We start from the raw sequence: 26,508 nt of genomic DNA, 5'->3' as shown, positions 1-26,508 counted from the left end.
TTCAAATAAATGCACATTTTTAATGATCATTTACATTAAAAAAACACAAATTTTTACAGTAAAACAAATGTGGTTTGTTGTCAACATTTCTGAATTAATTTTCTAATTTTTACCTTGAAATCCCAGTAAATATCAGTATGGTCCAATGAAAGCCAGAAATTCTTTGCACTTGCAACTACACAAAAAAACTAGAGAAATTATATAGTCAATATAGACTGAGGCCAATAATTGCGAACAGTGCACACATTGGCAACTTGGTTGTAGTTAATATTCAAGTGTCGAATAGTGTCAAATTTCAAAAGGCCACATTTAACCCTTCTATAGATACTATTAAGGCAAAAAAGTACTGTTTCCTAGATTGGTTCAAGAAGGCGGAGTAGAAGGACGTGCGCTCACTCCCTCTTGTGAGAGCACCAACTAACTGCCGAACACTCATCGATAGGAAAACGCTGGAACTCACCAAAAAAGATACCCCACATCCAAAGACAAAGGAGAAGCCACAATGAGACAGTAGGAAGGGCACAATCACAAAAAAATCATATCCCATAACTGCTGGGTGGGTGACTCACAAACTGGAGAACACTTATACCACAGAAGTCCACCGACTGAAGGTTCTGAGCCCCACATCAGGCTTCCAACCTGGGAGTCCGGCAACAGGAGGAGGAATTCCCAGAGAATCAGCCTTTGAAGGCTAGCAGTATTTGACTGCAGGACTTCAACAGGACTGGGGGAAACAGAGACTCCATTCTTAGAGGACACACACAAAGTAGTGTGCACATCAGGACCCAGGGGAAGGAGCAGTGACCCCATAGGAGACTAAACCAGATCTACCTGCTAGTGTTGGAGGGTCCCCTGCAGAGGCAGGGGGTGGCTGTGGCTCACCACTGGGACAAGGACACTGACAACAGAAGTTCTGGGACTCCAGAACTCCTTGGCGTGAGCCCTCCCAGAGTCTGCCATTAGCCCCACCAGAGAGCTGGTAGGCACCAGCGCTGGGTCGCCTCAGGCCAAACAACCAACAGGGAGGGAACCCAGCCCCACCCATCAGCAGTCAAGCGGATTAAAGTTTTACTGAGCTCTGCTCACCAGAGCAACACCCAGCTCTACCCACCACCAGTCCCTCCCATCAGGAAGCTTGCACAAGCCTCTCAGATAGCCTCATCCACCAGAGGGCAGACAGCAGAAGCAAGAACTACCATCCTGCAGCCTGTGAAACGAAAACCACATTCACAGAAAGACAGACAAGATGAAAAGGCAGAGGACTATGTACCAGATGAAGGTATAAGATAAAACCACAGAAAAACAACTAAATGAAGTGGAGATAGGCAACCTTCCAGAAAAAGAATTCAGAATAATGATAGTGAAGATGATCCAGGACCTCGGAAAAAGAACGGAGGCAAAGATTGAGAAGATGCAAGATATGTTTAACAAACACCTAGAAGAATTAAAGAACAAACACCTAGAAGAATTAAAGAACAAACAAACAGAGATGAACAATACAATAACTGAAATGAAAAATACACTAGAAGGAATCAATAGCAGAATAACTGAGGCAGAAGAACGGATAAATGACCTGGAAGACAGAACGGTGGAATTCACTGCTGTGGAACAGAATAAAGAAAAAAGAATGAAAAGAAATGAAGACAGACTAAGAGACCTCTGGGACAACATTAAACGCACCAACATTCACATTATAGGGGTTCCAGAAGGAGAAGAGAGAAAGAAAGGACGCAAGAAAATGTTTGAAGAGATTATAGTTGAAAACTTCCCTAACATGGGAGAGGAAATAGCCACCCAAGTCCAGGAAGTGCAGAGAGTCCCAGGCAGGATAAACCCAAGGAGAAAGACGCCGAGACACATAGAAATGAAATTGACAAAAATTAAAGACAAAGAAAAATTATTAAAAGCAACAAGGGAAAAACGACAAATAACATACAAGGGAACTCCCATAAGGTTAACAGCTGATTTCTCCGCAGAAACTCTACAAGCCAGAGGGGAGTGGCATGATATATTTAAAGTGATGAAAGAGAAGAAACTAAAACCAAGATTACTCTACCTGGCAAAGATCTCATTCAGAGTCAATGGAGAAATCGAAAGCTTTACAGACATGCAAAAGCTAAGAGGATTCAGCACCACCAAACCAGCTCTGCAACAAATGCTAAAGGAACTTCTCTAAGTGGGAAACACAAGAGAAGAAAAGGACCTACAAAAACAAATCCAAAACAATTAAGAAAATGGTAATAGGAACATACATATCGATAATTACCTTAAATGTGAATGGATTAAATGCTCCAACCAAAAGACACAGGCTCGCTGAATGGAAACAAAAACAAGACCCATCTATATGCTGTCTACAAGAGACCCACTTCAGACCCTAGAGACACATACAGACTGAAAGTGAGGGGATGGAAAAAGATATTCCATGCAAATGGAAATCAAAAGAAAGCTGGAGTAGCAATACTCATATCAGATAAAATAGACTTTAAAATAATGTTACAAGAGACAAGGAAGGACACTACATAATGATCAAGGGATCAATCCAAGAAGAAGATATAACAATTATAGGGCTTCCCTGGTGGCACAGTGGTTGAGAGTCTGCCTGCCGGTGCAGGGGATACGGGTTCGAGCCCTGGTCCGGGAAGATCCCACATGCCGCGGAGCAAATGGGCCCGTGAGCCACAATTACTGAGCCTGTGCGTCTGGAGCCTGTGCTCCGCAACAAGAGAGGCCGCGATGGTGAGAGGCCCGTGCACCGCGATGAAGAGTGGCCCCCGCTTGCCGCAACTGGAGAAAGCCCTTGCACAGAAACTAAGACCCAACACAGCCATAAATAAATAAATAAAATAAAAAATTTTAAAAAAAAAATTGGTTTAAAAAAAAAAAAAAAAAGATATAACAATTATAAATATATATGCACCCAACATAGGAGCAGCTCAGTACATAAGGCAAATGCTAACAGCTGTAAAAGAGGAAATCGACAGTAACACAATAATAGTGGGGGATTTTAACACCTCACTTACACCAATGGACAGATCATCCAGACAGAAAATTAATAAGGAAACACAAGCTTTAAATGACAAAATAGACCAGATAGATTTAATTGACATTTATAGGACATTCCATCCGAAAACAGCAGATTACACTTTCTTCTTGAGTGCACGTGGAACACTCTCCAGGATAGATCACATCTTGGGTCACAAGTCAAGCCTTGGTAAATTTAAGAAAATTGAAATCATATCAAGCATCTTTTCCAACCACAACGCTATGAGATTAGAAATCAATTACGGGGGAAAAAAACGTAAAAAACACAAACACATGGAGGCTAAACAATACATTACTAAATAACCAAGAGATCACTGAAGAAACCAAAGAGGAAATCAAAAAATACCTAGAGACAAATAACAACCAAAACACGATGATCCAAAACCTATGGGATGCAGCAAAAGCAGTTCTAAGAGAGAAGTTTACAGCAATACAATCCTACCTCAAGAAACAAGAAAAATCTCAAATAAACAATCTAACTTTACACATAAAGGAACTAGAAAAAGAAGAACAAACAAAACCCAAGGTTAGTAGAAGGAAAGAAATCATAATGATCAGAGCAGAAATAAATGAAATAGAAAGAAAGAAAACAATAGCAAAGATCAATAAAACCAAAAGCTGGTTCTCTGAGAATATAAATGAAATTGATAAACCTTTAGCCAGACTCATCAAGAAAAAGAGGGAGAGGACTCAAATCAATAAAATTAGATCAGAAAGAGAAAAACAAATACTGTATGCTAACACATATACATGGAATCTAAAAAAAAAAAAAAAAAAGGTTCTGAAGAACCTAGGGGCAGGACAGGAATAAAGACACAGATGTAGAGAATGGACTTGAGGACACGGGGAGCGGGAAGACTAAGCTGGGATGAAGTGAGAGAGTGGCATGGACATATATACACTACCAAATGTAAAACAGATAGCTAGTGGGAAGCAGCTGCGTAGCACAGGGAGATCAGCTCGGTTCTTTGGGTCCACCTAGAGGCATGGGATAGGGAGGGTGGGAGGGAGACGCAAGAGGGAGGAAATATGGGGATGTATGTATATGTATAGCTGATTCACTTTGTTATACAGCAGAAACTAACATACCATTGTAAAGCAATTATACTCCAATAAAGATGTTAAAATAAATACATATTTTGATCTGAGGGATTACTGGCAATTTTATACCATAGATTGAATATAGAGATGTAAGTGAATACACATGTGCTCTTTAGCTTTCTTTTCTTCTACCAAAAGTTTCACTCATTTGACTAATTACACAAATAACTCCCATCACACCCACCCACCTGTCACCATGTTTTACAAGAAGGCAGGCTCAGTGCAAAGAAACACACCATATTCTTTCAGAAAACCAGAAGCACTGGCTAATTCATCACCAAATAGTGCCAGCTGTAACTCTGAAACTCGGATATAATGACCTACGCTCTTGCTGTTCTTCATCATTTCAACTAGCATCTGAATTGGAAACACAATGAGGTTATAAGCGTCTTCAACTCAGAATATCTTAACACCTATTATCTAAGTTCCCAGCAAATGTAAAACTCCACAGGGTCAGGAATTTTTATCTTTGTATTCACTGATGTATTCTCAGGACCTAGAACAGTGCCTGGCACAAAGTACTATATAATTATTCATACAGTGAATTGTCATTAACATGAATAGTCATGGCTGATAAGAAAGTATTGCAAAGCCGGTAAGAAACTCATAAATAATATCTATTTCTTTATTTAACTACTATACTGGATCTTTTATCTGGCCTAACTTCTACTCTCAGATGCATGTACCTTTATTACTTAATAAATTTGCATGTCCTGGCTCTTCTTGTACCCCAAAACATAACAAAATCCAAGACGGCTGAACTCTTGTTTATTTAGATTACATTTAATCCATGAAAAACAGGAAAATCCAGTTAGATCAACAAAGTATTTCATCTTCAACTATCTCCAAAGAATGGGTTTCCTAGCAAAAATAACATATATTTAAACTTATAGCCAGGTCACACAAGACTGTAAAACACTATTAAACTTCAAATACCATTGGCAGCTAGAAGTGTTTAGACAGAGGATGAAAAAATAAATATTTATTTTTTAAAACCTGCAAAAAAAAATGTCATGTTATGAGTAGTATAAAAAGTTTAAAATATCCCCCGGACACTTATCTACTCTTCTCTTTTGCATTCCTACCTTCCTTCTACTGTACTCTTCTTAGCATACTATCACATTGAATGGAATTCATTCACTGATTCATTTGTTGATCAATTTGTTCTCTTTATATCTATAAACTTTTGAGAGTGGGAACTGGGCTTACACATTCTTGTATTCTCAGTACGTAGTAATAAGTTTCTATCAATAAATTATTAATAGAAAGATAGAGTTGAACATTAACATGAAAGCAATATATAACATCAGTTAGTCAATCAAAGAAGTTGAAAGGTGGTTTCATAAATTTAAAAGCAATAATGCCTTTATACAAAGAAAATCAAGCAGTGATTAATTGCAAAAAGAAAAAAATATATACCTCTTTCTAAGAATTATTCCTTGGAAAGATTATCTCAGCTTTACAATGAAAAGCCTATCACATCAATCCAAAGATTGGGAAACAAAGAGAAAAAAATGTCTGTGCTCTTGTATCATAAGATTTTTGTAATAAAATGCTTTCCGAGATCAAGCATAAATTAGGTGTTCTGGGTGCCCGGGAAGCAACAATATCCTGGCCACTAAAGAATAGCTAAGTCAGTGAACTTCCATGACATTCTGAAACGAGCTCTTGTCATGAAATGTCATGTGCTTCATTAGATAATCTCAACTCTCTGTGAGCATGTTATGACTATGGCCAGAGTAAAGGAAAACAGGAGTGTCTCTAAATCAACCGTGGGCCATGAAGCCAGACAGACTGTATGACAGATGCAATTTTTCTTGGCACCACTTGGGCATAACTAATTGATGACAATCGTATGTCCACACTGGCACATTTCCATGGGGAATGTGTGCTAATATGTCACCACATCTGGATGCTAGGCATGCTGGGGTCCGGAGGCATAAAGATCTACTAACAGCAGAGGCCCAGCAGCTGTGCTCAATGAACACCGTGGGAGCTCCACAGAGTGATGAAAGGACTAAATTACTGCAAACTGTAAATACAGATTTATTTCATTAAAATACGAGGTAACTGCTGCAGCCATCTCTTGTTCAAACAGACATTTGCCTCTTAAGAAAAAGCTAGCATCCATGTATACACACAGTCCTAACTTCATAAAGAAAATCTGCATCTCTCCTACGAAAAGATGACACAAATAAAGCAAAATCAACAAAGTTGCTATATTCTCTTTAAAAAAAAAAAAAAATCCCCACACGGACGCTAGGAAGGAAAAATATGATAATATACTCTCATCATGTTAGCAAGAATAGTTCTCTTCTGTTTAATTCAAATGTGAGATTTACATAACTTATGACAAAGCCCACGTTGAAAATTCAACATATTATAGTCAAAAAAAACCCTTGGACATATTAATATATATTTCATCTTTAATATGAAATAGAGAGATCAATATAAATGGCTTACTCTTCCTAACTCACAAGTAGAGATTAGGCTGACCAATAATTTTATTCTGATCCTACATAATAAATTATTAACAAATTTATTATTCACAACTTATTTGAAAAATTGATGACAATTATATGAAACAAAAGCTCTCATGAAAAGCCTGATGTTCTGGCCACAAAATTACTTCAATAAAAAACAAATTGTAACTGAGAAACTCTTCATATATGTTTAATTAAATATCTGCTATAAATCTTAAGTCAAATAATTACTTTTCCAATGCAGTGTGACAGAAATCCTCCTCCTAAAACAGCAGTTTATATTATGTCCTCATGGATAAAATTCAAATTTTAATCAGGTCAGAAACCAGAATTTCATTTGTCTTATCCCTTTTCTTTTCAGATGGTTTTTTTCCTTCCCTCTTAATTCCTTTCCTTTCACATCCTGCCTTCCGTCAAGCTGCTCAACCTGCACCCACAACCTGGACTGACCAGTGGGTAATAAGAGAGGTATGTCAAATTAATCATTCCCTTCCCTAAGGATAACTAAGACATGAAAGCCATCTTTCTCTGTTTTATTATGATTGCCACTCATCTCCTAAACAGTTATGTGGTGACAGAAGGCATTACTAATACATTAGAATTTTTCACATGTGGATTGAATAAAGAGAAACAATTTCTTTTTAGGAAAATCATGAAAGATTCTGTAACACATCCTTTCCACTTGCAGGTCTGCAAATGCTTTAAGTGGCAAGACGATGACTAAAAGGGAAGCACTGTTTAACACCCTCTATGAAAACAGGAATAAGTTACTAAAATGAGACCTCTTATGTGAAAATTAGAAAACAAAGAGGATGCCTTTTCTCATCTTCTATCTTCAATTCATCTAAGATTTTACCAAACGTGGAAACCGCCTACATCACAGAAACGATGGTCCTATCATGAAACAGTATTTTGATTGTGTGTTTGAAAAGCACAGACTCACTATAGATCACAGAAGGTCAAGAGCAAGAAAAGGACTGAAGAAGGGAAAAAAGGGTGGGAAGAAAGGAAGAAATAAAATGTAGCTGACACTAAAATATTTTAGATAACCCTCTGATTTCATCATCTAAGTCTCTTTTACCGCTATTAATAGTTGGGACATTCAAGCTGAAGATTAGGACTCTGCATCCAGTCTGGCACAGATAGTCTGACTAGATCTAGGCACACTGTGGCTTATTTTCTTATCATCTGCCTCCAGACAAAAGTGTAAGATTGACAGCTCAAAGGAATTTTTATTAACAGACATTAACTGTTTTGTCAACATACATTAACATCCTGGTGAACAAACTAATTTTATTGAACAAGAGAGTTATCTTGTCGCTCTGACTTACGGTACCATGTCAGTGAAACTGCTAGGGAACCCGTCTCCCCACACAACACGAAGCAGCTATGCTTCAGGGACAACTCCAGACGGTCCCTTCTTCGCTGCTTCCTAACAGCGGAGTTCCAGAACATGGATCCAAAGGTGCGCAGAACAGACGCAAAGTACTGCAAGGGTTCACCACCCCCCGCCCCATTTTTACATCCCACAAAACCCTTTATCCAAGGTCACGGGGAATAATCTAGAAATGCACAGTCCTTGACTTTGCCATTCTGCTTAATATCCGCCCAAGAGCAGAGTCCAGTGCCCAAATGGCAAGCAGCAGGAACAGCTGCCATTCTAATTCACAATTCAAAAAGTGTATGGCTTTATTGATTACCTATTTTATACATAGGAAAAGAAATTTTCCTGCAGCCTTTTCCAGCCTGAGTGTGAGAGCTTTATCAGTCAGCTATTAACCAGCCAAAGTTTTACCACCGGGTCTCACCCTTCAGAGACCACTCGTTTGAGATGTTTTTCTTCAGTGTGAACAACAGACACCAAAAAGACACAACTTGATGTGATTCAGATGCCTTGCTTGACCTCCTTCCCCAAATCAAACCACAGAGAAACCAGGTTTCTATTTTTCCCTACTGATAACTATCCTGGAATTTAGTACAATAAAATTTCCTTTTCTAAAATGAGACTGTATTTAGGTTTGAGGCTATTAGAGATAGTGACAACTAACAGGTAAGACTAAGGCTAGAATAGAGTCTTTTACAACTTACAATAGTTTCTCTACCTAGTATCCACAGGTAAAACTCCACTTGAAGAAACAGTCACCTAAAGGAAGTCATCTATTTTCCTTTCCTTTCACACACGAACTGCAAGCACTTACCTGACTTTTTTGCCCTGTTCGGAGAGCATCTTTACCAAATCAGCAATGGGGTACTGAGCTTTGGCCGCACAGAGACCGTAGCCTACAAGGAACATTAAGAACACAGAAGAATGTGGTTTTATTTCAGATTTTATGAACTACAATTTCTCTCTTGATTGAAACATATTTTTATGCCAAAAAGGGCAATCAGTTAACAGGACTAGAAGTGAAAACAAAAAACTTACAATATGGACTTTTAAAAATATTGGCCTAAATTTCAAATTCAAATTTTCATGGTCCCTTCTCAGTCTCCTACAGTGTCTGACACTGCTAGGCACTCCCTCCCTACATCACATATCACACATCTCACACACACACTCACACACACACACACACACACACACACACACTTGTGCACAGGCTCTCACTCGCTCTCACATAAACATTTTCAAACTGTCTCCCTACTTGGCTTTGATAACATTACAGTCCCCTGGTGCCCCTCCTGACTGTGTCACTACTCTTCCTCGATTTCCTTGAACGGATCTTCTCCTTCTGTGCCCCCGCCCTTAAATGATGAAGCTCCCCAGGGCTTTAACTTTGCACCTCATTCTCTCTTTGGAAAATCTCAGCCCATCCCATGGCTTCAACGACCACCTGACGGTTCCCAACCTGTCTCCAGCCTCAGCCCGTCACTGAGCTCGAGTTCAGCCTGTCCGCTGTCCCAGCTCCACCGCAAACTTAACGTCTCCAAATAAGAACTTAAAACCCTCCCCCTCTGCCAAAAAAAAAATAAATGAATAAAGTGCTCCGTATTTCTGATGGTCCTACAGGTATGACCGAAAATGTCAGTCATCTCCCTTCCCCTTGAACCCCTGTGCTCTGTCCCTCCTCCCTGTGCAATGAATCTCACATCTGTCCCCACTTTCCTACCCTCACTTTTCCAAAGACCAAGTCTCTGCTCCAGGTACTCCCTCTGCCTCCCCCCCAGTGCCATCCATCCTCTAGGGCCCCATACAAATCCTCACATCCCAACAATGCTGCTTAGGTTTCCCATGATAGAAAAAGTGTCTACATCATCCAATTCAGCCCTTATCATAACCCACCGTGCATTATTTATCTATCTGACTTCTCCACTAGATGGAAAATGCCTAAAGGGAAAGGAGTGTTGTCTCTTACTCTTCCCCTTCACACTCCGGCACAGCGTTTCTCAACAGGTAATGCCGAAGCGCTCTGGCTGGGACAATCCATGCTGCAGGAATGTCCCAGGCTTTACAGGATATTTAGTTTACCTGCTCCCACACACCAGCTGACAGTAGCAGCCCCATCTTGGAGACAACCAAAACCCCAAACCCACGTGTTTCAAACGCCCCTAGAAAATGATATTGCCCCCACTTGAGAAGGCTTGCACCTGAATATTCAATCCTGCTAAGGTTTGTTATTTATTTACATCTTAGTATATAACCAACCAGCAAACTACCCACATGTCAAATCGATTGATTTTCTTTATAGAAAACTTCTATGATACCATGATAGAGTTGAAAATCCTAATCTGGAATCAATGTATTGCCTGTAATAAATACAACAGCATTCTGCGATGAGTAAAGAAGTACTGGGCTAAACCTCAGAAAATTGGGAAATTGAGGCCTGGAGAGATTAACTGACTTGGTCCACATATGTCAATTGTTAGAGGCAAAATTAAAAACAGAAGTAAGGTGTTATGACTCTTAGATGAAGTCCTTTCTACTGGGCCTTGTTACCTCATCTTGTTGGAAACCACATGATTCTCAATGATTTTTTAAATATTTACTTTTGAAAAGAAAAGAAAGACATTAACATTTACCAACCTTTACTGAGCAAGTCTAACAAGTAAGTTAGACACTTTCATATACTAATTTAATGCTGACATAGGCCCAAAATTTACCAATGAGCAAAAAATAACCAAGACTCAAAGATGATTTAAACATTGGTACAGAACCACAAAAAGACACAGGTAGAATCCACTACCTCAATTTATAGAATCTCTATGTGATTCCCAAAATATTAACCTAAGCCAAGAATTCTCAGTACTTTTCACTTAGTAATCACAGGGCTGCTTCTAAATTTCCATTAAGTTTTCAAAAGTGAAGACGTTCCACTTTGATTTTTTTCCCTATTACAAGAAATTATTTTAATGTAATCCATTACAACAGCTATTACAGGTTGTTTGTTTGCTTTGGGGTTTTGGTTTTTTACCTGGAGTAATAATAATGCTATTAGCTTCTCGAATCATATCAATTGCATTGTCAAGGTTGATTTCTGTATGTGTGCCAGAAATTTCCATGGGTTTTCCACCAGCTGTTGAAGTGGTACCGTAGCCTCCAAGAATCACATTAGCCAGGGAGCGATTCATTGCCTGGAGAGTAAAATTGTAGCTGTGAGAGTTAAATCCACATAACTTTTGAAAATGGTATGAATCCTTTTGTGTATATGGTATTCAGAATCCTTTTGTGTATATGATATTCAGAATCATTTAAAGAGGCTTATTTGATCACCTAAAACATTTTAACCAAATCAATTTGATCTAGCTTCTGAAAATTATTTCAAAAATTTAAATGATAAGAAGACATCTGGGAAATCACATCATTTTTTTCTATAAAATCAAGTGTACACTGATATCTTTTCAGTCAAAATAAACTTTTAAAAATTTAATGGAAAATTACCAGTGATGTTGACATATATGTGAAAAACTCAGATCTAGTCATTATTATCTGTGTACTGATTGAGCAAGTTCTACCTCCATACTGACATGTATTTCACCAGAGTAAAAGAGAATGATAGCTATAAGAAATTTTACAAGGTGACTCTACAGATCTCAGGTGAATTCTGCTACCAGCTGCAAGCTGTCAAGAGGCAACAGGGAGGAATCAAAGGATAGGGATCCCTATCATTTAGAAGTCTGCTACCCTCTGTCATCAGGAAAAAAGGAAATGCAGGAGTTGATACTGTCTTATTTTCCGAATCAACTACAGCTCCATGAAGCAATAACAGAAGTGACTGGATTCATCATTAGCCTTCTAAAATATTTCACTTCCAAAAAAGATAAATGAGTTAGTTTATACACTGCTTCGCTATAATTTACACCCACCCTTTAACTAGAAAAATAATGTCAGGAAAAAGTAAGAGGAAGGCATTTATTGCATGCTCATTTACAATCATCCAACAAAGTACCATACAAACACCACGGCTGGAATATGTGACAATACGGATCTGGTTTTGAAAACTGTTTGTAGACCTCTGGAGGTGTGGTGGTTAAAAAAAAAAAAGACAGGAAGCTAGATGTTTTGAGTAATCAAAAACATTTTAAGAATTCAAATCACTATGTGATCAAAGTAGTCATTCTAAATGATCATAACTGAATGTATCACTTCATAAAGAATTCCAAAAAATTAAATCCTATTTTAAGGGTTGTAATAAACATATCATTGATCCATCAGTTATACTATTTTAAAGCTATGTAAGTGTCAACCTATACTTTTAAAAAAAGACAACACTTTATTATTAAAGAGCAAAAAGCACCTGGAGATTTTCAGTGATAAGGAACACATCAGAGAAAAAAAAACATGACCACTCATCCAAAGATAGGCAAGCCTGCTACCACCTAAGGAGAGAGATTTACATATACTGTTGAAGTGGGACAGAGGCAAAGGCAGGGAAGAAAAGAGCAGAGAAGATGAGCAAAAAGCCACACTTGACTTATCATAAGTTTCAAAGATGTGGATCAAAATGTTGTCAGAATTTTTTAAATTGTTCTTTTGACCTAACCCCATTTATCAGATGTAACATTCACATTTCACAAAGCCCAGAGTCTGGTGGATTTGTCTAAGTTTCTTACATATAAAATAAAGTTCAGAATATCTTTATGCATATTACTAACAGATAAGAGGGTCAGAGAAAAATTAAAGTGATGCTTTTAATTAAGTTCTTCATCCCAATCCAACGTGGAGTTTTAAATTCTTAACACAACTTCCTACACTTAAATCCAAGGTTGAATGAAAATCCAAATGGCCATACCTGACACTTCCCAAACATTCAACATTTGCTGATTTTGATAAATCCTTTCTACTTTTAAATCACAGGATTCTGAAACAAAATTACCAGAAATACATTCTACCAAATTCTTGCCCTTAAAAACTGATTCAAAGGCCAATTTCAGACACTGAGATATTTCTGCCATAGATAACTTTAAAAATAAAAAAGTGAAATGTACAAAGAGGTTCCATCACCTGCATCACACAGTCCTGTATAAAGGGAGAGATGACAGAGGCACAGGATGTAGAAGAATATGACCACTTTAACTTGGCTTAAAAGGAACCCTCCTTTTCTTCCTATAGAACTGAATGGAGGAGAAGGAAAGAATTTCTGAGGACATTTAATTAACGTGTACCCACTTCTGAAGGTATCTTACAAAGAGAAATTAGGGAACCACACAGCAGTTTAACAATCAAAGTCAACTTGTTAAATACATATCCACAAGCATATCACCATTAAGCTAATTCCATGTGGTCTCTTAAAAACTAGACTAAATTAATTTTCATCTCTGAATTTACCATTGCAACAACATCACAGTTCCAACAAATGTTTAGGGTTTAGGGCTTTGTTTTGTTTCCTTTTTTTTTTTTTTTGCTTGCTTAAGTGATTAATGAGACTATCCTGTGACCACTGATGGACAGATTGAAGAGTTCCCAACTTCCAAGACAAAGTATTTGCAACACTGTCCAAGACTGTTCCTTTCAAGTTATTAAGTCCTGTAATGAAAATTGTATGCTATGTTAAAGATATCCTTAATTCACATAATTCCAAGCAAACTAAGAAATAAATATGAAAACAAAGGAAAGGTCATAAAATAGACAAAGCAATAACAACATTAACAACATGTATACCATTGACTAGCATCTCACATTTCAATGCTTTGTAGGTGCTAATTAGTTGATTGCAAGGCAAAAAAAAAGTTATTTTTGGTTTGGCTTTGATCTACTTCATTCTGTTTTCTTTTCATTTGGAAACAAGCAGCAAAGTACAAAAATCAGAAAATTTGGTCTGAGAATGCTGTTGCATTTTTGTAAGCCGTCTATATCCCAGGCAATCTGGACACTATCTCAAGTAAAGGGACTGCAAAATCATGAAGAGTTTAATGTCTATACGACATCTGGATATAAAGCAAATCATTCATTTGAGCTGGCTGTTTGACACTGTCAACATTTTTCAGCTTTTGTAATATTGGGTGTTGTGTAACCAAGCATTAGGCTCAGAGGATACCCAAAAGAATTCTTTGTCAGAACAAAACGTCAATTTTGGGATGCTGATTACACTTAGGGTGCATTCCATTCCCTCTCACATAATAAAACCACTCTGTGCTGGTTTGGACTTGCATGTTTCCTTCAATAAATAATAAAATAATGAAGGTAAACATACTAGTAATATTCATAGATATTTGATATGTGGTAGTATTTCTGCTACCATAACCTATCTGGAGAGGATTCCAAAATGTGAAATGAGCTAACAAATAGAATATTCATCTAATGTTCATTTAACAATTATTATACTCATTTGAATGTGCCAGGTGCTAGGGCAGGCTCCATAAACACAAAGGTGAATAATAAATGGTGTCTTAGGGCTTCTCTGGTGGCACAGTGGTTGAGAATCACCTGCCAATGCAGGGGACACGGGTTCGAGCACTGGTCCAGGAAGATCCCACATGCCGTGGAGCAACTAAGCCCGTGCACCACAGCTACTGAGCCTGAGCTCTAGAGCCCATGAGCCACAACTACTGAGCCCGCGTGCTGCAACTACTGAAGCCCGCGCGCCTAGAGCCCATGCTCTGCAACAAGAGAAGCCACTACAATGAGAAGCCCGCGCACCACAACGAAGAGTAGCCCCCCGATTGCCACAACTAGAGAAAGCCCACATGCAGCAACGAAGACCCAACGCAGCCAAAAAATAAAATAAAATAACAAATAAATTTTAAAAAATAAAAAATAAGGGCTTCCCTGGTGGCGCAGTGGTTAAGAACCCGCCTGCCAATGCAGGGGACACGGGTTCGAGCCCTGGTCTGGGAAGATCCCACATGCCATGGAGCAACTAAGCCCGGGTGCTGCAACTACTGAGCCTGCGCTCTAGAGCCCGCAAGCCACAACTACTGAGCCCAAATGCCACAGCTACTGAAGCCCACGTGCCTAGAGCCTGTGCTCGGCAACAAGAGAAGCCTCTGCAATGAGAAGCCCGCACACCACAACAAAGACCCAACACAGCCTAAAATAAAAATAAATAAATTTTTAAAAAATAAATAAATAATAATAAATAAATAAATAAATGGTGTCTTAAAATATCTTGTAAAGTGAGAATAATATTTCCTACCTCCAGAATTAGTTTGGGGATTAAAAGAGTTAATATTTGTAAAGCACCCAGCATATTCTACTACGCCCAATTACGAGCAGCTATTTCACTTGTATTATTATTATGAACCACTCTGAGCTGCTAAGCACAAGCCATGGAGAAACAGTTTCTTATAATAAACAGTTTATTATAAGAAATAAACAATTTCTTATAATAAAGATAAGAGTCAATGAGTATGAATGTGAAAAGTCAGAGAGCAGGAAAACTTAGAAGAAAAGAAAATTTCTATCTTTGAAATTGAAAACCATGCAGGTGTGTTTTTGTTGCTGTCTGTTTTGTAATAAGTCATAGGAGTAGAACATGAGCAGTAAAACAAGCACTCTGCACATCAGTGGTGGGAGCTTTGACTGCAGAGTCCTTTGGAGATCAATTTATCAATATCTACAGCCAACAAAAAGATCTTACTCCGTTTAACCAAGTAATTGTACTTATAGAAATCTGACCTAAGAAAATAATCAACAACACACAAGGAAGAGTACTGCAGAAAAAAAAGTTAAGAACAACTAATATCATGGACTTGGATAAATAAATTATGGTATATGTTTGTGATATAATAACATGTAGACACTAAAATTTATTGGTTAGAAAATTAAACGTTAACATAGAATGTATTTAAATATATACATATGAAAAAAGACAAGAATTAGAATATTAAGTGTTAACAGTTAAGTGGTAATGGGATTATAGATTATTTTATATCCTTATTTATCCTTTTTTTTAAAATTTATTTATTTATTTATTTATTTTTGGCTGCATTGGGTCTTCATTGCTGCGCGCGGGCTTTCTCTAGTTGCGGTGAGCGGGGGCTACTCTTCATTGTGGTGCGCAGGCTTCTTATTGTGGTGGCTTCTCTTGTTGCAGAGCACAGGCTCTAGGCGCGCAGGCTTCAGTAGTTGTGGCACGAGGGCTCAGTAGTTGTGGCTCATGGACTCTAGAGCGCAGGCTCAGCAGCTGTGGTGCAGAGGCTTAGTTGCTCCGCGGCATGTGGGATCTTCCTGGACCAGGGCTCGAACCCGTGTCCCCTGCATTGGCAGGCGGATTCTTAACCACTGAACTACCAGGGAAGCCCCCTTATTTATCCTTTTCTATTTCCTTAATGAAAGATGTTTCATTAAACATCTTTTATTTTTGCAATTAATATTTTTTAAAAAATGAAAGCTTCAACTGGTCTCGAATCCAAATTACTACAATTTGCTATTACAAACAAAATATCTAACCCAGTGTGATACTTATGGTCACAGACAGCTATGAGACCTTGTTAGCCTTACATACAATATAGGAATAAAAAATATCTGAGGTATGCTGACAGTGGAATGGCATGCCTGAGGCAGTGGAAACAGAAAGAAAAGAAACAGAAGAACTAGAAAAAAACAGATCAAGAAATATGAAAGAATGGATAAAAATTAAGAGAAAGATGGTATAATTACAGAAGCACATGTAGAAAAGAGTACTGTCAACAAGTATCTTTTATACCTTATTCTAGTTAATGCTACTGCAAAGGTTACTATAGTTACTATAACCAACAATAAAAGAAGCTAAATAGAGAAGGGAAAGGAGAGGAAATAAAACACAGAAATTTGGGAAATACTGTTGATAAATTTAAGAACCTAAAGAAAACCATTTAAGAGAAAAAGGATAAAGATAAGAAGGTACCCATGCTGACACTCCAAGAACTATATACAAGCCCCGACCTCCTCTCCCCATTAGTATGCCACTGGCCTTGTAAAAATTCAAATACTCCCATTTAATTTTAAAATCAGTATTTGACAAACCGTAAGTTTAAGTATTAATGACAATCTGCTGCCCCCTGCTGGTCACTGAAATTCACCAAATGAAGCAAAGTCAAACTAAGGGTTAAAAGTTCATTTTTAGAGAAAACTATTTCTAATACAACTGAATAAATTTTTCTCCTTCATAAACATTTGTTTTTAAAAACTCCAAATCCTCGGGCTTACCTGGTGGCGCTGTGGTTGAGAGTCTACCTGCCAATGCAGGGGACACGGGTTCGAGCCCTGGTCCGGGAAGATCCCACATGCCGCGGAGCAACTAAGCCCCTGCACCACAGCTGCTGAGCCTGCGCTCTAGAGCCCGCGAGCCACAACTACTGAAGCCCGCGCACCTAAAGCCCCGCGCTCTGCAACGAGAAGCCACTGCAATGAGAAGCCTGTGCACCGCAACGAGAAGCCCGCGCGCAGCAATGAAGACCCAATGCAACCAAAAATAAAAATAAATTAAAAAATAAATAAATTTATTTATAAATAAATAAATAAATAAAAACTCCAAATCCTGACACTTTTCCAGTAGGAAACACCTGTCCAAACTCCTTGAACTTGGGGGATTTAATTTCAAACCTCTCAGCTTGTTTTGAACTTAGGCTTTCAAATTTTTGTTTTTTACAATATAGCCAAAGCAAACTAATTTTTAATTATGAAAAGATAACTACAGCATTCAATTTACAATGAGACTTTTCAATTAAAGACATAAGAGAAATTCTGAGTTGTAAAATAAGGTATTTTTTTAATTGTAATAAAAGAATGAAGGTGAAGTTATTTTTCTGCCTGAGTTATTAATCAGCATAAAGTCACATTCTAACTTCACCCAGTTTCATGCTTGTCCTTTCACAGCCATTCAAAACTATTATTTAGAGAATAATATCTATAATTTGAAAAAGTTTTTTAGTCAAACCTTTAATTATTTGCAGGATATCTTCTTGCCATTAAGAAGAGAATTAGAAACAAAAAGGAAGCTTAGGAAGTATGTGTCTTGTTAATTTTTTTTTTTTAAATCATGCTGACCACAAAACTTCAAGATAGGCACTCTCACAGATGACGAGTGGGAGTGTAAATTGGAGCAAGCTTTCCGGAAACCACACAGCAATAAGTAGACAGAGACCAAAAAATGAGCACACCCTTTCACTTCTAGGAATCATCCTAAGACAAAACTCAGAAGCCAAAATGTATTTAGGTACAAAGAGAAAGAAAAATCAAACAACCTTAAAGTACAGCATTAGGGAAAATTAAATAAATCTCGAATATCCATATTCTAGATTAGTAGGAAGACCCTTAAAATCATATTTAAAAAGCATTTTTAATGATAAGAAAGTGGCAAGACTATAATTTGGAAGATTAAAAAAACTCAACGTAAAACAGTGTACAATATGATCAGATAAGTAAACACACAGATATGTAATACACAAAGAAAAAGAATAGAAGGAAATAAAATCTTAAGTGTTTATCACCAGATGCAGGGAGTTAGAAGATTTTTATCTTATATTTAATTTTCCAAATTATCTACACTTGGGTACTTTAAAAGCAGTATGGCAAATTTATTCAAACGAAACACTCTGATATTTCTGCTGGAGAGAAAAAGAACCAACACAGTCATTTTTACTGCAAATAAAAGAAATGACAAACAGACCCTAGTTTTCAGAACAGCATTTCCTTTTCCTCCATTGGCTGCTTCCTTACCACACACATGATGTAGGACAGTATCGCACCGGAGGAGCCGATGAGCGCACCCACGACGGTCAGCAGACTGTTGTTGAGCAGGAAGCCTTCTGCACACAGGGCCCAGCCTGAATAGCTGTTCAGCACAGTGATGACCACGGGCATGTCAGCACCCCCAATGGCAGCCGTCAAAGTCACACCCTAGCACAAAAACCAGAGCGGAACTCAAAATTCATGCGATGAAAAGAAACCTCTGACGCTGAGCATCATGGCTCGCAATCATTCCGGTTTTCCAATTAATATATTTACACGTAAGTTCCACACCTGGTAATGACCGAGTGACCCCTATCGGACCAACTCTCCTACAGACGTAACAAGTGCAAACGCTGAACCACAACCCCTGTGCAAAAAAAATCCCTAAATCCCTAAAAGGCAGTGATGAAGAGCAGGCAAAAATTGGAGAGGGGTCTACACGTGGAAAAAAGTAACAGCACTGAGTAAATGTCACAGTTTTTATGACTTTAGCTGATGAGGAGGGTCCTGTTGGTGCCAAGTGAAGCCGCTAAAACTAAAATATAAGCCCAGTCTTACTAGCTTGAAAATCTGAGGATAGGGTTTAGGGTGACTAAGCAATTACTGTATGTCTAACTTTGTGCTAAGCACTGTAGATGATTTAAAAATTTTTAAGCATAAACCTTGTCTATAAAGTATATACTAAGAGTATACTAGACAAACATGAAGTAATCAGTGAATGGCACAGAGCTATATACAGCCGCACCATACACTGCTATAAATAGAATGCTAAACTGTGACATACAGACACCTAAAGAATACTGTATGTATCCATATACTAAAGCAGTAACTAGAGAGGAAAAGGAGGGCCAACCTATCCTGAAAGGTTTCACTTAACTCCCTCACTGAACACACAGGGTTTATTAAAAACATTTCATTTCATACGATCATTTGGTTTGGTATCAGAGCTTCCAACAAATGTGAGAGCAACTAATGGGCAGGGACTCTCTGACACTTATTTTATAGGGCTTGTCACACAGCAGGCACCTAATGAACGGAAATGAAACCCTTGGCTTTTTAAATTCCTATTCACCAACACATTGATCCAGTGAAAAGACCCCAGAGCAAAAAAGATGTCCCATGTGACAGCTTTGACAGGAATTAGTAAGTGAAGAGAAAGAGTAATTTTCTCCTTACACTTTTCTATATTTTCCAGACTCTCCAAAGATGAATACATAACAGCACTTTGAAACATTTTTATTCCATCAGGGGTCTTGAAGAGACAGAAATAAGATTAGACTGTGACCTAACAAAATACTTAGTTCCTCGCTAAGAATGTGCTTTCCATCTCTGACCCCTTACCATGACAGCAGAGAGAGCTGACACAGAGCCCAGACAGGTAATGCCAGTGGTGAAGCTGGGGTCCAGCATGAACGGGATGATTCCACCCACGCTAGCAGCCAGCAGGCCGGCATTGAGTACGTGCCTCCCAGGGAGCAGCAGAGGGGCGGATTTCAGGATACCTATAGGGCCAAGCACGTGGGAATCAGAACCTAGAACGTGTCACAAGAAACCCCCTCACACACACACTCTTAAGTGTGTGTCATTTAATCCTAAACCACCAAAATTTAATATTAGGATAAAAACATGCTACTTAAAATATCACTTTATATCACCAGCTACTGAAACATAAAAGTAAATTAGAGTTCTTACACATAAATACTAACGGAAGTAGGAAAGGTAGGGCTCGACTTAATTGTCCTTTACTTTGATCACACAACAATTTCCTCACTCTTTGTCATGGAATCATGAAAAGTGATTTTTTTTTTCCCCATATGACCAATACAGAAGTTAAGTGTGGTTTTATTTATTGAAAATGTCAAAACAGAGTCCTAGAACATTAGCCTTTCTGATTCTATCAACTGAGCCCAAGGGAGAGGGTCCTTGTTTGCTAATTGGTTCTAAAGACAAAGCATGAACTAACATCTTACTTATGGTACATCTTCTCCTTTTTTTAGCCCCTTTTTGTTTCTTTTGTAAAAGTTGCCACTGCTGTTTTATTTATTTTTTGGTTTACCTTCCTTTTTGACTGTCTCCTCCCCAAGAATATAAGCTCCATAAAAAAATAAAATAATAAAGACAAAGCGTGAGACAAGAATATCGTAGGCTTTAAGTTCTTTTGTGATTTTTAAGTTTCATGGAAGTTCCCCCACTTAATTCTAATGACTTGATTACTGAGAGACAAGACCAGGTTTTTAAATCACAAACTAGTTTCTCTAGAGACTTGCTTTTTCATGAAAACACTGAAAGCAGCTATGTGAGGTTTTCCCCTCCACTTCTATTTTCATGATTGGCTTTAGCGGTAGCAAAAGCTGCCAGGCTAGCCCCCTAAAATGTGTATTTGTTTTAAAAGTAAGTACTGTATACTAATCACACAAATTTATTCAATAAGCCTCTCTCTATTCTGGAAAATGTATAAATCATTTCTGTGAACACTACACCGGCATCTCTAACCAAGGATTATAAAGACATTATTTTGTTCATACATATTATCAAATGTCAACTAGTCCCTCTATGTGAATTTCTGTGCATTAGTCTACCTCACTAGCTGTCTGCAGAAGACATGGCTTCAAAGCTTTGTGAGATTTGTAAGGATCAATAAAGAGAAGCCATCTTTATGGAGAAAAAAAAAACTTTCATAATGTCATACAAATACTCTTCACCTAACAGGTTCTACTACTAAGCTATTTTCTGAAATTGAAATGGACCCCTAAACACCCTAAATAATAGATATTTACCTCTATGTTATACTGAATCACTTACCCTGCAATTTTCCATAGGCAACAAGAGAACCACTAAACGTGACACCACCGATGTAAGTACCGAGGTAGGCCACGGTCTTGGTAAGATTAGCTGCTGCATCCGTAGCGAAATGTGGATATTCTACAATGTACTCAGCTATGCACGTAAGCACAGCTGCCAAGCCCACTAAACTGTGGAAAGCAGCAACTAACTGAGGTAAATCAGAAATCTGGATGCGTTTCGCAATTGTCAATCCTGTTGGAAAGTGAAAGTCAAAGAGAAATTAAAACTTGACAGACCTTTGAGAAACAACCCAATAAAGACCACACTTGAATATTATTCAGCCATAAAAAAGAAGGAAATCTTGCCATGGATGGACCTTGAGGGCATTATGCTAAGTGAAGTAAGTCAGACAGAGAAAGACAAATACCATGGGATCTCACTTATATGTGGAATCTGAAAAAACAAACAAACAAACAAAAAAACAAGCTCATAGATACAGAGAACAGATTGGTGGTTGCCAGAGGCGGGAGGTGGGACGGGGGGGTGGGCAAAATGGGTGAAGGGGGTCAGAAGGTACAAACTTCCAGTTATAAAACAAATAGTCCTGGAGATGGAATGTACAGCATGGTGACTATAGCTAATAAAGCTGTATTGCATATTTGAAAGTTGCTAAGAGAGTAGATCTTAAAAGTTCTCATCACAAGAAAAAAAATTTTAACTATGTATGGTGACAAATGTTAACTAGACTTATTGTGGTGATCACTTTGCAATCTATATATATAAATATCAAATTATTATATACATCTAAAACTAGTATAATATGTTAATTATACCTCAATTTAAAAACGGGCCACTTAAGGTTATTCATCATTGTCATTAATAAGTATTTATCTGCTTCCTGGCAAAATATTCTCTTACAGGGACTATTCAGGCAAGAACACTGGCTTAAATACCCTTTCAAATAGCAGGCTCTTTCAACACACCTCACCAATGCCCAACTCCAAAGAACCCAAACACATAGCATCAACGTTCCTTACAACCTTTGAACGCTCCCCCGGACTAACGCTTCTTCAGATTACTTAAAGCTCCAGCTAAACCCCTTAAATTCTCCCCACTGCATGAATAACCCAGGCTCTCTTCCCTATCAGCCAACATTTGCCCCTGAGCACACAAGGAACAACTGGAATATGAAGAAGGTCTAGGTTTTCAGGTGAGTGGATGGGAGCCAAGTCCAAAGGTAATGAAATGCAAATATCTGAGTAGTAAATAACCAAATCAGGAGACTCTGAAGGAGCTGCCTGGCTACAGGCGGGGGAATAGAAGGGCTGGGGCTCACAACATTTGCAAAGACCATGCCTAAAGGCTGTCCCGCCATGAACCTACAGCACAAGCATTTTCCTTCAAGTGCTTTTCCAGGGACTGTCAAGAAAGGATGCACAGCTTTCCCAGGTAAGTATAAAAGGAGACGTAAAGCTAATGCTGTGCTTGGTAAGTATTTAACCACCAGCCCCTCAGAATAAAAACGTGCGTGTGTAAATACATACGTGAGTTTTTACTCATAAAAATGTATGTAGCACACAATTTTCAAACAATAAAAATATATACAATACTCTTTACTGTAAGTTTCATATAGCCAATTGACTTTCACAGAATGTTACCAAACTCTGGTATCTGTAGCCAACCTAGTGTTTGCAACTGATGAATGAGTGTGGTTCCCACATGAATGTTGGTTGAGATTTTTGTTTACTCTAACGAGTAAGACGAGAGTGAAACAACAAGATGTATATAAGAACTTCACTCACTGTCAATCATGTAAGTGGCAATTTTGCTGAATCTGATAATAGTTTCCAAGTACTTGAAGAATATTTGCTCAATTTTTTTTGTGCAATTCACAGTGTAATGACAAAACACACTTTTAAGTTTAAGCTTGCATTATTCATATTTTCTCCATCACTTTATTAGGTCTGGACAATGAACAAAACAATAAATGAAACTCAGATTCGTAGCGTTTGTTGATTTCCATGGTGTAAATACAACGGCCATGGCTGCTCTCAAGCTACCAACATGATGTCATTAAATATGGATTCAGGAAGAGATGTACAGAAGCCCATCATTACACAGTATTTCTACCACACAGACAGAAGACACATGGATAATCTCAAAAGAAGAGATAATAAAAGCTAGTGAATTCATTAGAAAGTCATGAGTGTTTAGGATTATTACCTTTGTTTCTAATTTATTTAATTTTAAGTTGATATAATTTAATTTTTGATAATAGCTGTGTTTAATAACCAGCTCGAAAGATTCTTGAAAATTTACCAACCAACCCCAGCACACCACTGAATAAGACTAAAAGAGTGTTTTTTCTGCTGGCACGTGTTTTTCACGTTTTTAACAGGTCTCTGAAGCAGAATCTTCTGCTGTTATTTATACCCAGCCGAATAAAAGATGAGCCTATAGATGGTACACATATAAGTATTCCAATTCCCTGTTCTATTATTGGCTAACTGGACAGAGTCAATAAAGGAAAACAAGAACTGAGCACAAGGCATTTCTCAGCCGACTCTTTTGACACAGTTGATATTACTCAGTGTTTTAAAATGTTTACTTCTGAATGAGAATTATACCAACTGTGATGACTTTTTGCCAAAAGAATATTTACTGAAGGAACTTCCATTAAGGCAATTTAATTCCTTCATCAATACGGGCCTCCAACAGAAATATGTATATTCAGAAACTGAAGTGCAATTAAAAAGTTCTTACTCCTAAAAAAGGTATTCTTAAATCTCTGAGCCTAACTGCCATCAGGTGTTCAAAGGGCATGGACTTAACATAAAGGCAGAAACCCACAAGTGCTTACCAATGGTACCGCCCAAAGCCATTGCTCCAGACATCTGAGCTAACAATTCTGGGCACGGTTTTAGGCCTCCAAGGGTGGCTGCCAGGCCTCCAGCCACCCCAATCATGCCCAATGCATTGCCAAGACGCGCAGTTCCCTGGGTGGAAAGCCCGGCCAGGGCACCAACACAGCACAGGCCGGAGCCCAGGTACACAATCTTTTCAAAGGAAAGGGAAGAGAGAGAGAGAGAGATTATCAAAACCTTCAGTCTACTAGCTTAAGGAGAACTCCTCTTGAGGAAACATGATTCTCTGAGGACAATTTTAAATTCATACAATAGAAGGACCAATATGAGCTCTTTTTTTAAATATTTCAATGTATTTTCCTATCCATTAAGGATATTACCATATTAAATACTTTAAATTGTACTTGCAATTATACCATTTATGTACACTGGCTTCTTCTGGACTTGAGAGCATACAAATGCATATAAAAGTACCTAAATTTAAATAGAGTTATTATGGGATCTAGACCTGACCTAATGCTATAAGGGCGCCAACCCCTGAGGTTGTAAGTGTCAGAGACCGTGCTGTATACTTTACTTATGCTGTAACTCAGTCCCATGAGAGTCACAGGAGGAAAGAATCATCATCCTCGTTTTATAAAAGAGAAAACCGATGCTTAAAGAGGCTACATAATTTTTCTAAGGGCAAACGATCAGTAAATAGCAAATCTGGGATGCAGACCTAAGTCTCCCTGACTCACTGTTCTAACTCTTCTCAAAAAAGATTGTGTTCATTCAACAAATACTACACGTTAGAAATAGCAGAAACCAAAGGAGACATGATTTTTCAGCTGTCAGAGAGGCTGAAATAGTTATTGAAAAGAAAGGTATGACTGAGTTTGGAACAAAGTTGAGTCTCTATTACAAATTATATTTAGACATGGAACTTTCAAAGTTCAACTTGATTATTTCTGTTTCTCTATACAGCATGCATTTTTAAATTATCTTTGTTAAATGCACTGGCATAACATCTCCTGGATCCATAGGGGAAGAAAGTAAGTAGGAAAAGGACTAATAATATCTAATAATAAAAATTTTTTCAAATTTTTTACTGATTATATCATTGTATCCCTACAACAATCTAGCCAGATACATAAAAAGGGTACTAATAAACTTCTTGCCTCTTTGTACATGTGGAAAAACTTAGGGACAAACAGGTAAACCCATCCTTGCAGACTTAGCAGGCAAATCTGCCTCTAGAATCCAAGGTCCTGATTCTTAGAGGATGAGAATGCTGTATTTGACCAAGATGTTTCAAAAGTTATTGTCGTATTTGCTTGACAGAATTTGAATTTTGGTAACGATAATGTTAAGTCTACCTGGGATGAAGACACAGAACAAAAATAAAAGCTTTCAAATGAGACTCTTACTTGTTCAATGTTATAACCACTGTAGAGGGCAGCTAAATATCCTCCAACAAAGGTACCAGCAGGGAGCAGATACAGGTAATTGTATTCTGGGGGGTCGGTGGGACGCTTGAACATGTCCAGCATTCTCTGAGTCACCAGAAAGCCACCTTATCCAAGTAAATATGAAACAGAAAGAGGTATCTCATTGAGCAACATAATTTTTAAAGGGCTACAATTTTTCTATTTTAAGTACATCTTTATCATCTCGGAATAAATATCATTTTAAGTAACATTTTAGAACCTCAGAATTGAAGTTATTCTATTATTCAAGCCAGTTACACTGAAGGGAGGAACCCTTAATACATTCAGGAAGAAAATTTGCTATCAGAGTACAAAACCAACTATTTCTGCATGACTAAAAATAAACAGCCATTCAAACAGCTCGGGAATGCAAACGATCAAAGGCCAGTGTTTTTCTTCTAATAGGTTATTCTGTTTGTTAAACCCTATAATAAGTGATAAAAGAAAAAATACCATATCAACGGGCACCAGGTCTGTTTGGACACATTAAAGAATTTATAGCTACAAAATATCATCGAATGAGTTTCATATACAAGTGATATGCTAGGCTTTCAGTTTTCAGGAACACAGGCCAGGATAAGGCAAAAGGCTAAAGTTTTATCTAAAATTATACCCATTTAAAGATGTTATGGTGATAGCTCTAAGTCAGCTTAATTCAAAACTATGCATTCAATAAC

At 37.9% G+C, this 26,508-nt stretch overlaps 1 protein-coding gene across 5 annotated transcripts in view; it reads right to left on the bottom strand.

Moving 5' to 3' along the window:
- Positions 1-26,508, bottom strand: part of NNT (nicotinamide nucleotide transhydrogenase) — a 97,016-nt gene that overhangs the window by 15,784 nt on the left and 54,724 nt on the right. For all 5 annotated transcript variants that reach the window (XM_036845315.1, XM_036845319.1, XM_036845316.1 and 2 more), the window contains exons 13-19: positions 25,772-25,917; positions 24,359-24,554; positions 21,517-21,750; positions 20,056-20,216; positions 18,703-18,882; positions 11,036-11,195; positions 8,825-8,906 (exon numbers count right to left, since the gene is read on the bottom strand). In XM_036845315.1, coding sequence (XP_036701210.1) covers positions 8,825-8,906; positions 11,036-11,195; positions 18,703-18,882; positions 20,056-20,216; positions 21,517-21,750; positions 24,359-24,554; positions 25,772-25,917 — 1,159 coding nt within the window. The remainder of the gene's footprint in view (positions 1-8,824; positions 8,907-11,035; positions 11,196-18,702; positions 18,883-20,055; positions 20,217-21,516; positions 21,751-24,358; positions 24,555-25,771; positions 25,918-26,508) is intronic.

The sequence above is a fragment of the Balaenoptera musculus genome, chromosome 3 (assembly GCF_009873245.2).
Source record: "Balaenoptera musculus isolate JJ_BM4_2016_0621 chromosome 3, mBalMus1.pri.v3, whole genome shotgun sequence".
Lineage (NCBI taxonomy): Eukaryota > Metazoa > Chordata > Mammalia > Artiodactyla > Balaenopteridae > Balaenoptera > Balaenoptera musculus.
Note: the sequence above shows the minus strand (reverse complement) of the source record. Positions and strands in the feature narration are given on the sequence as shown.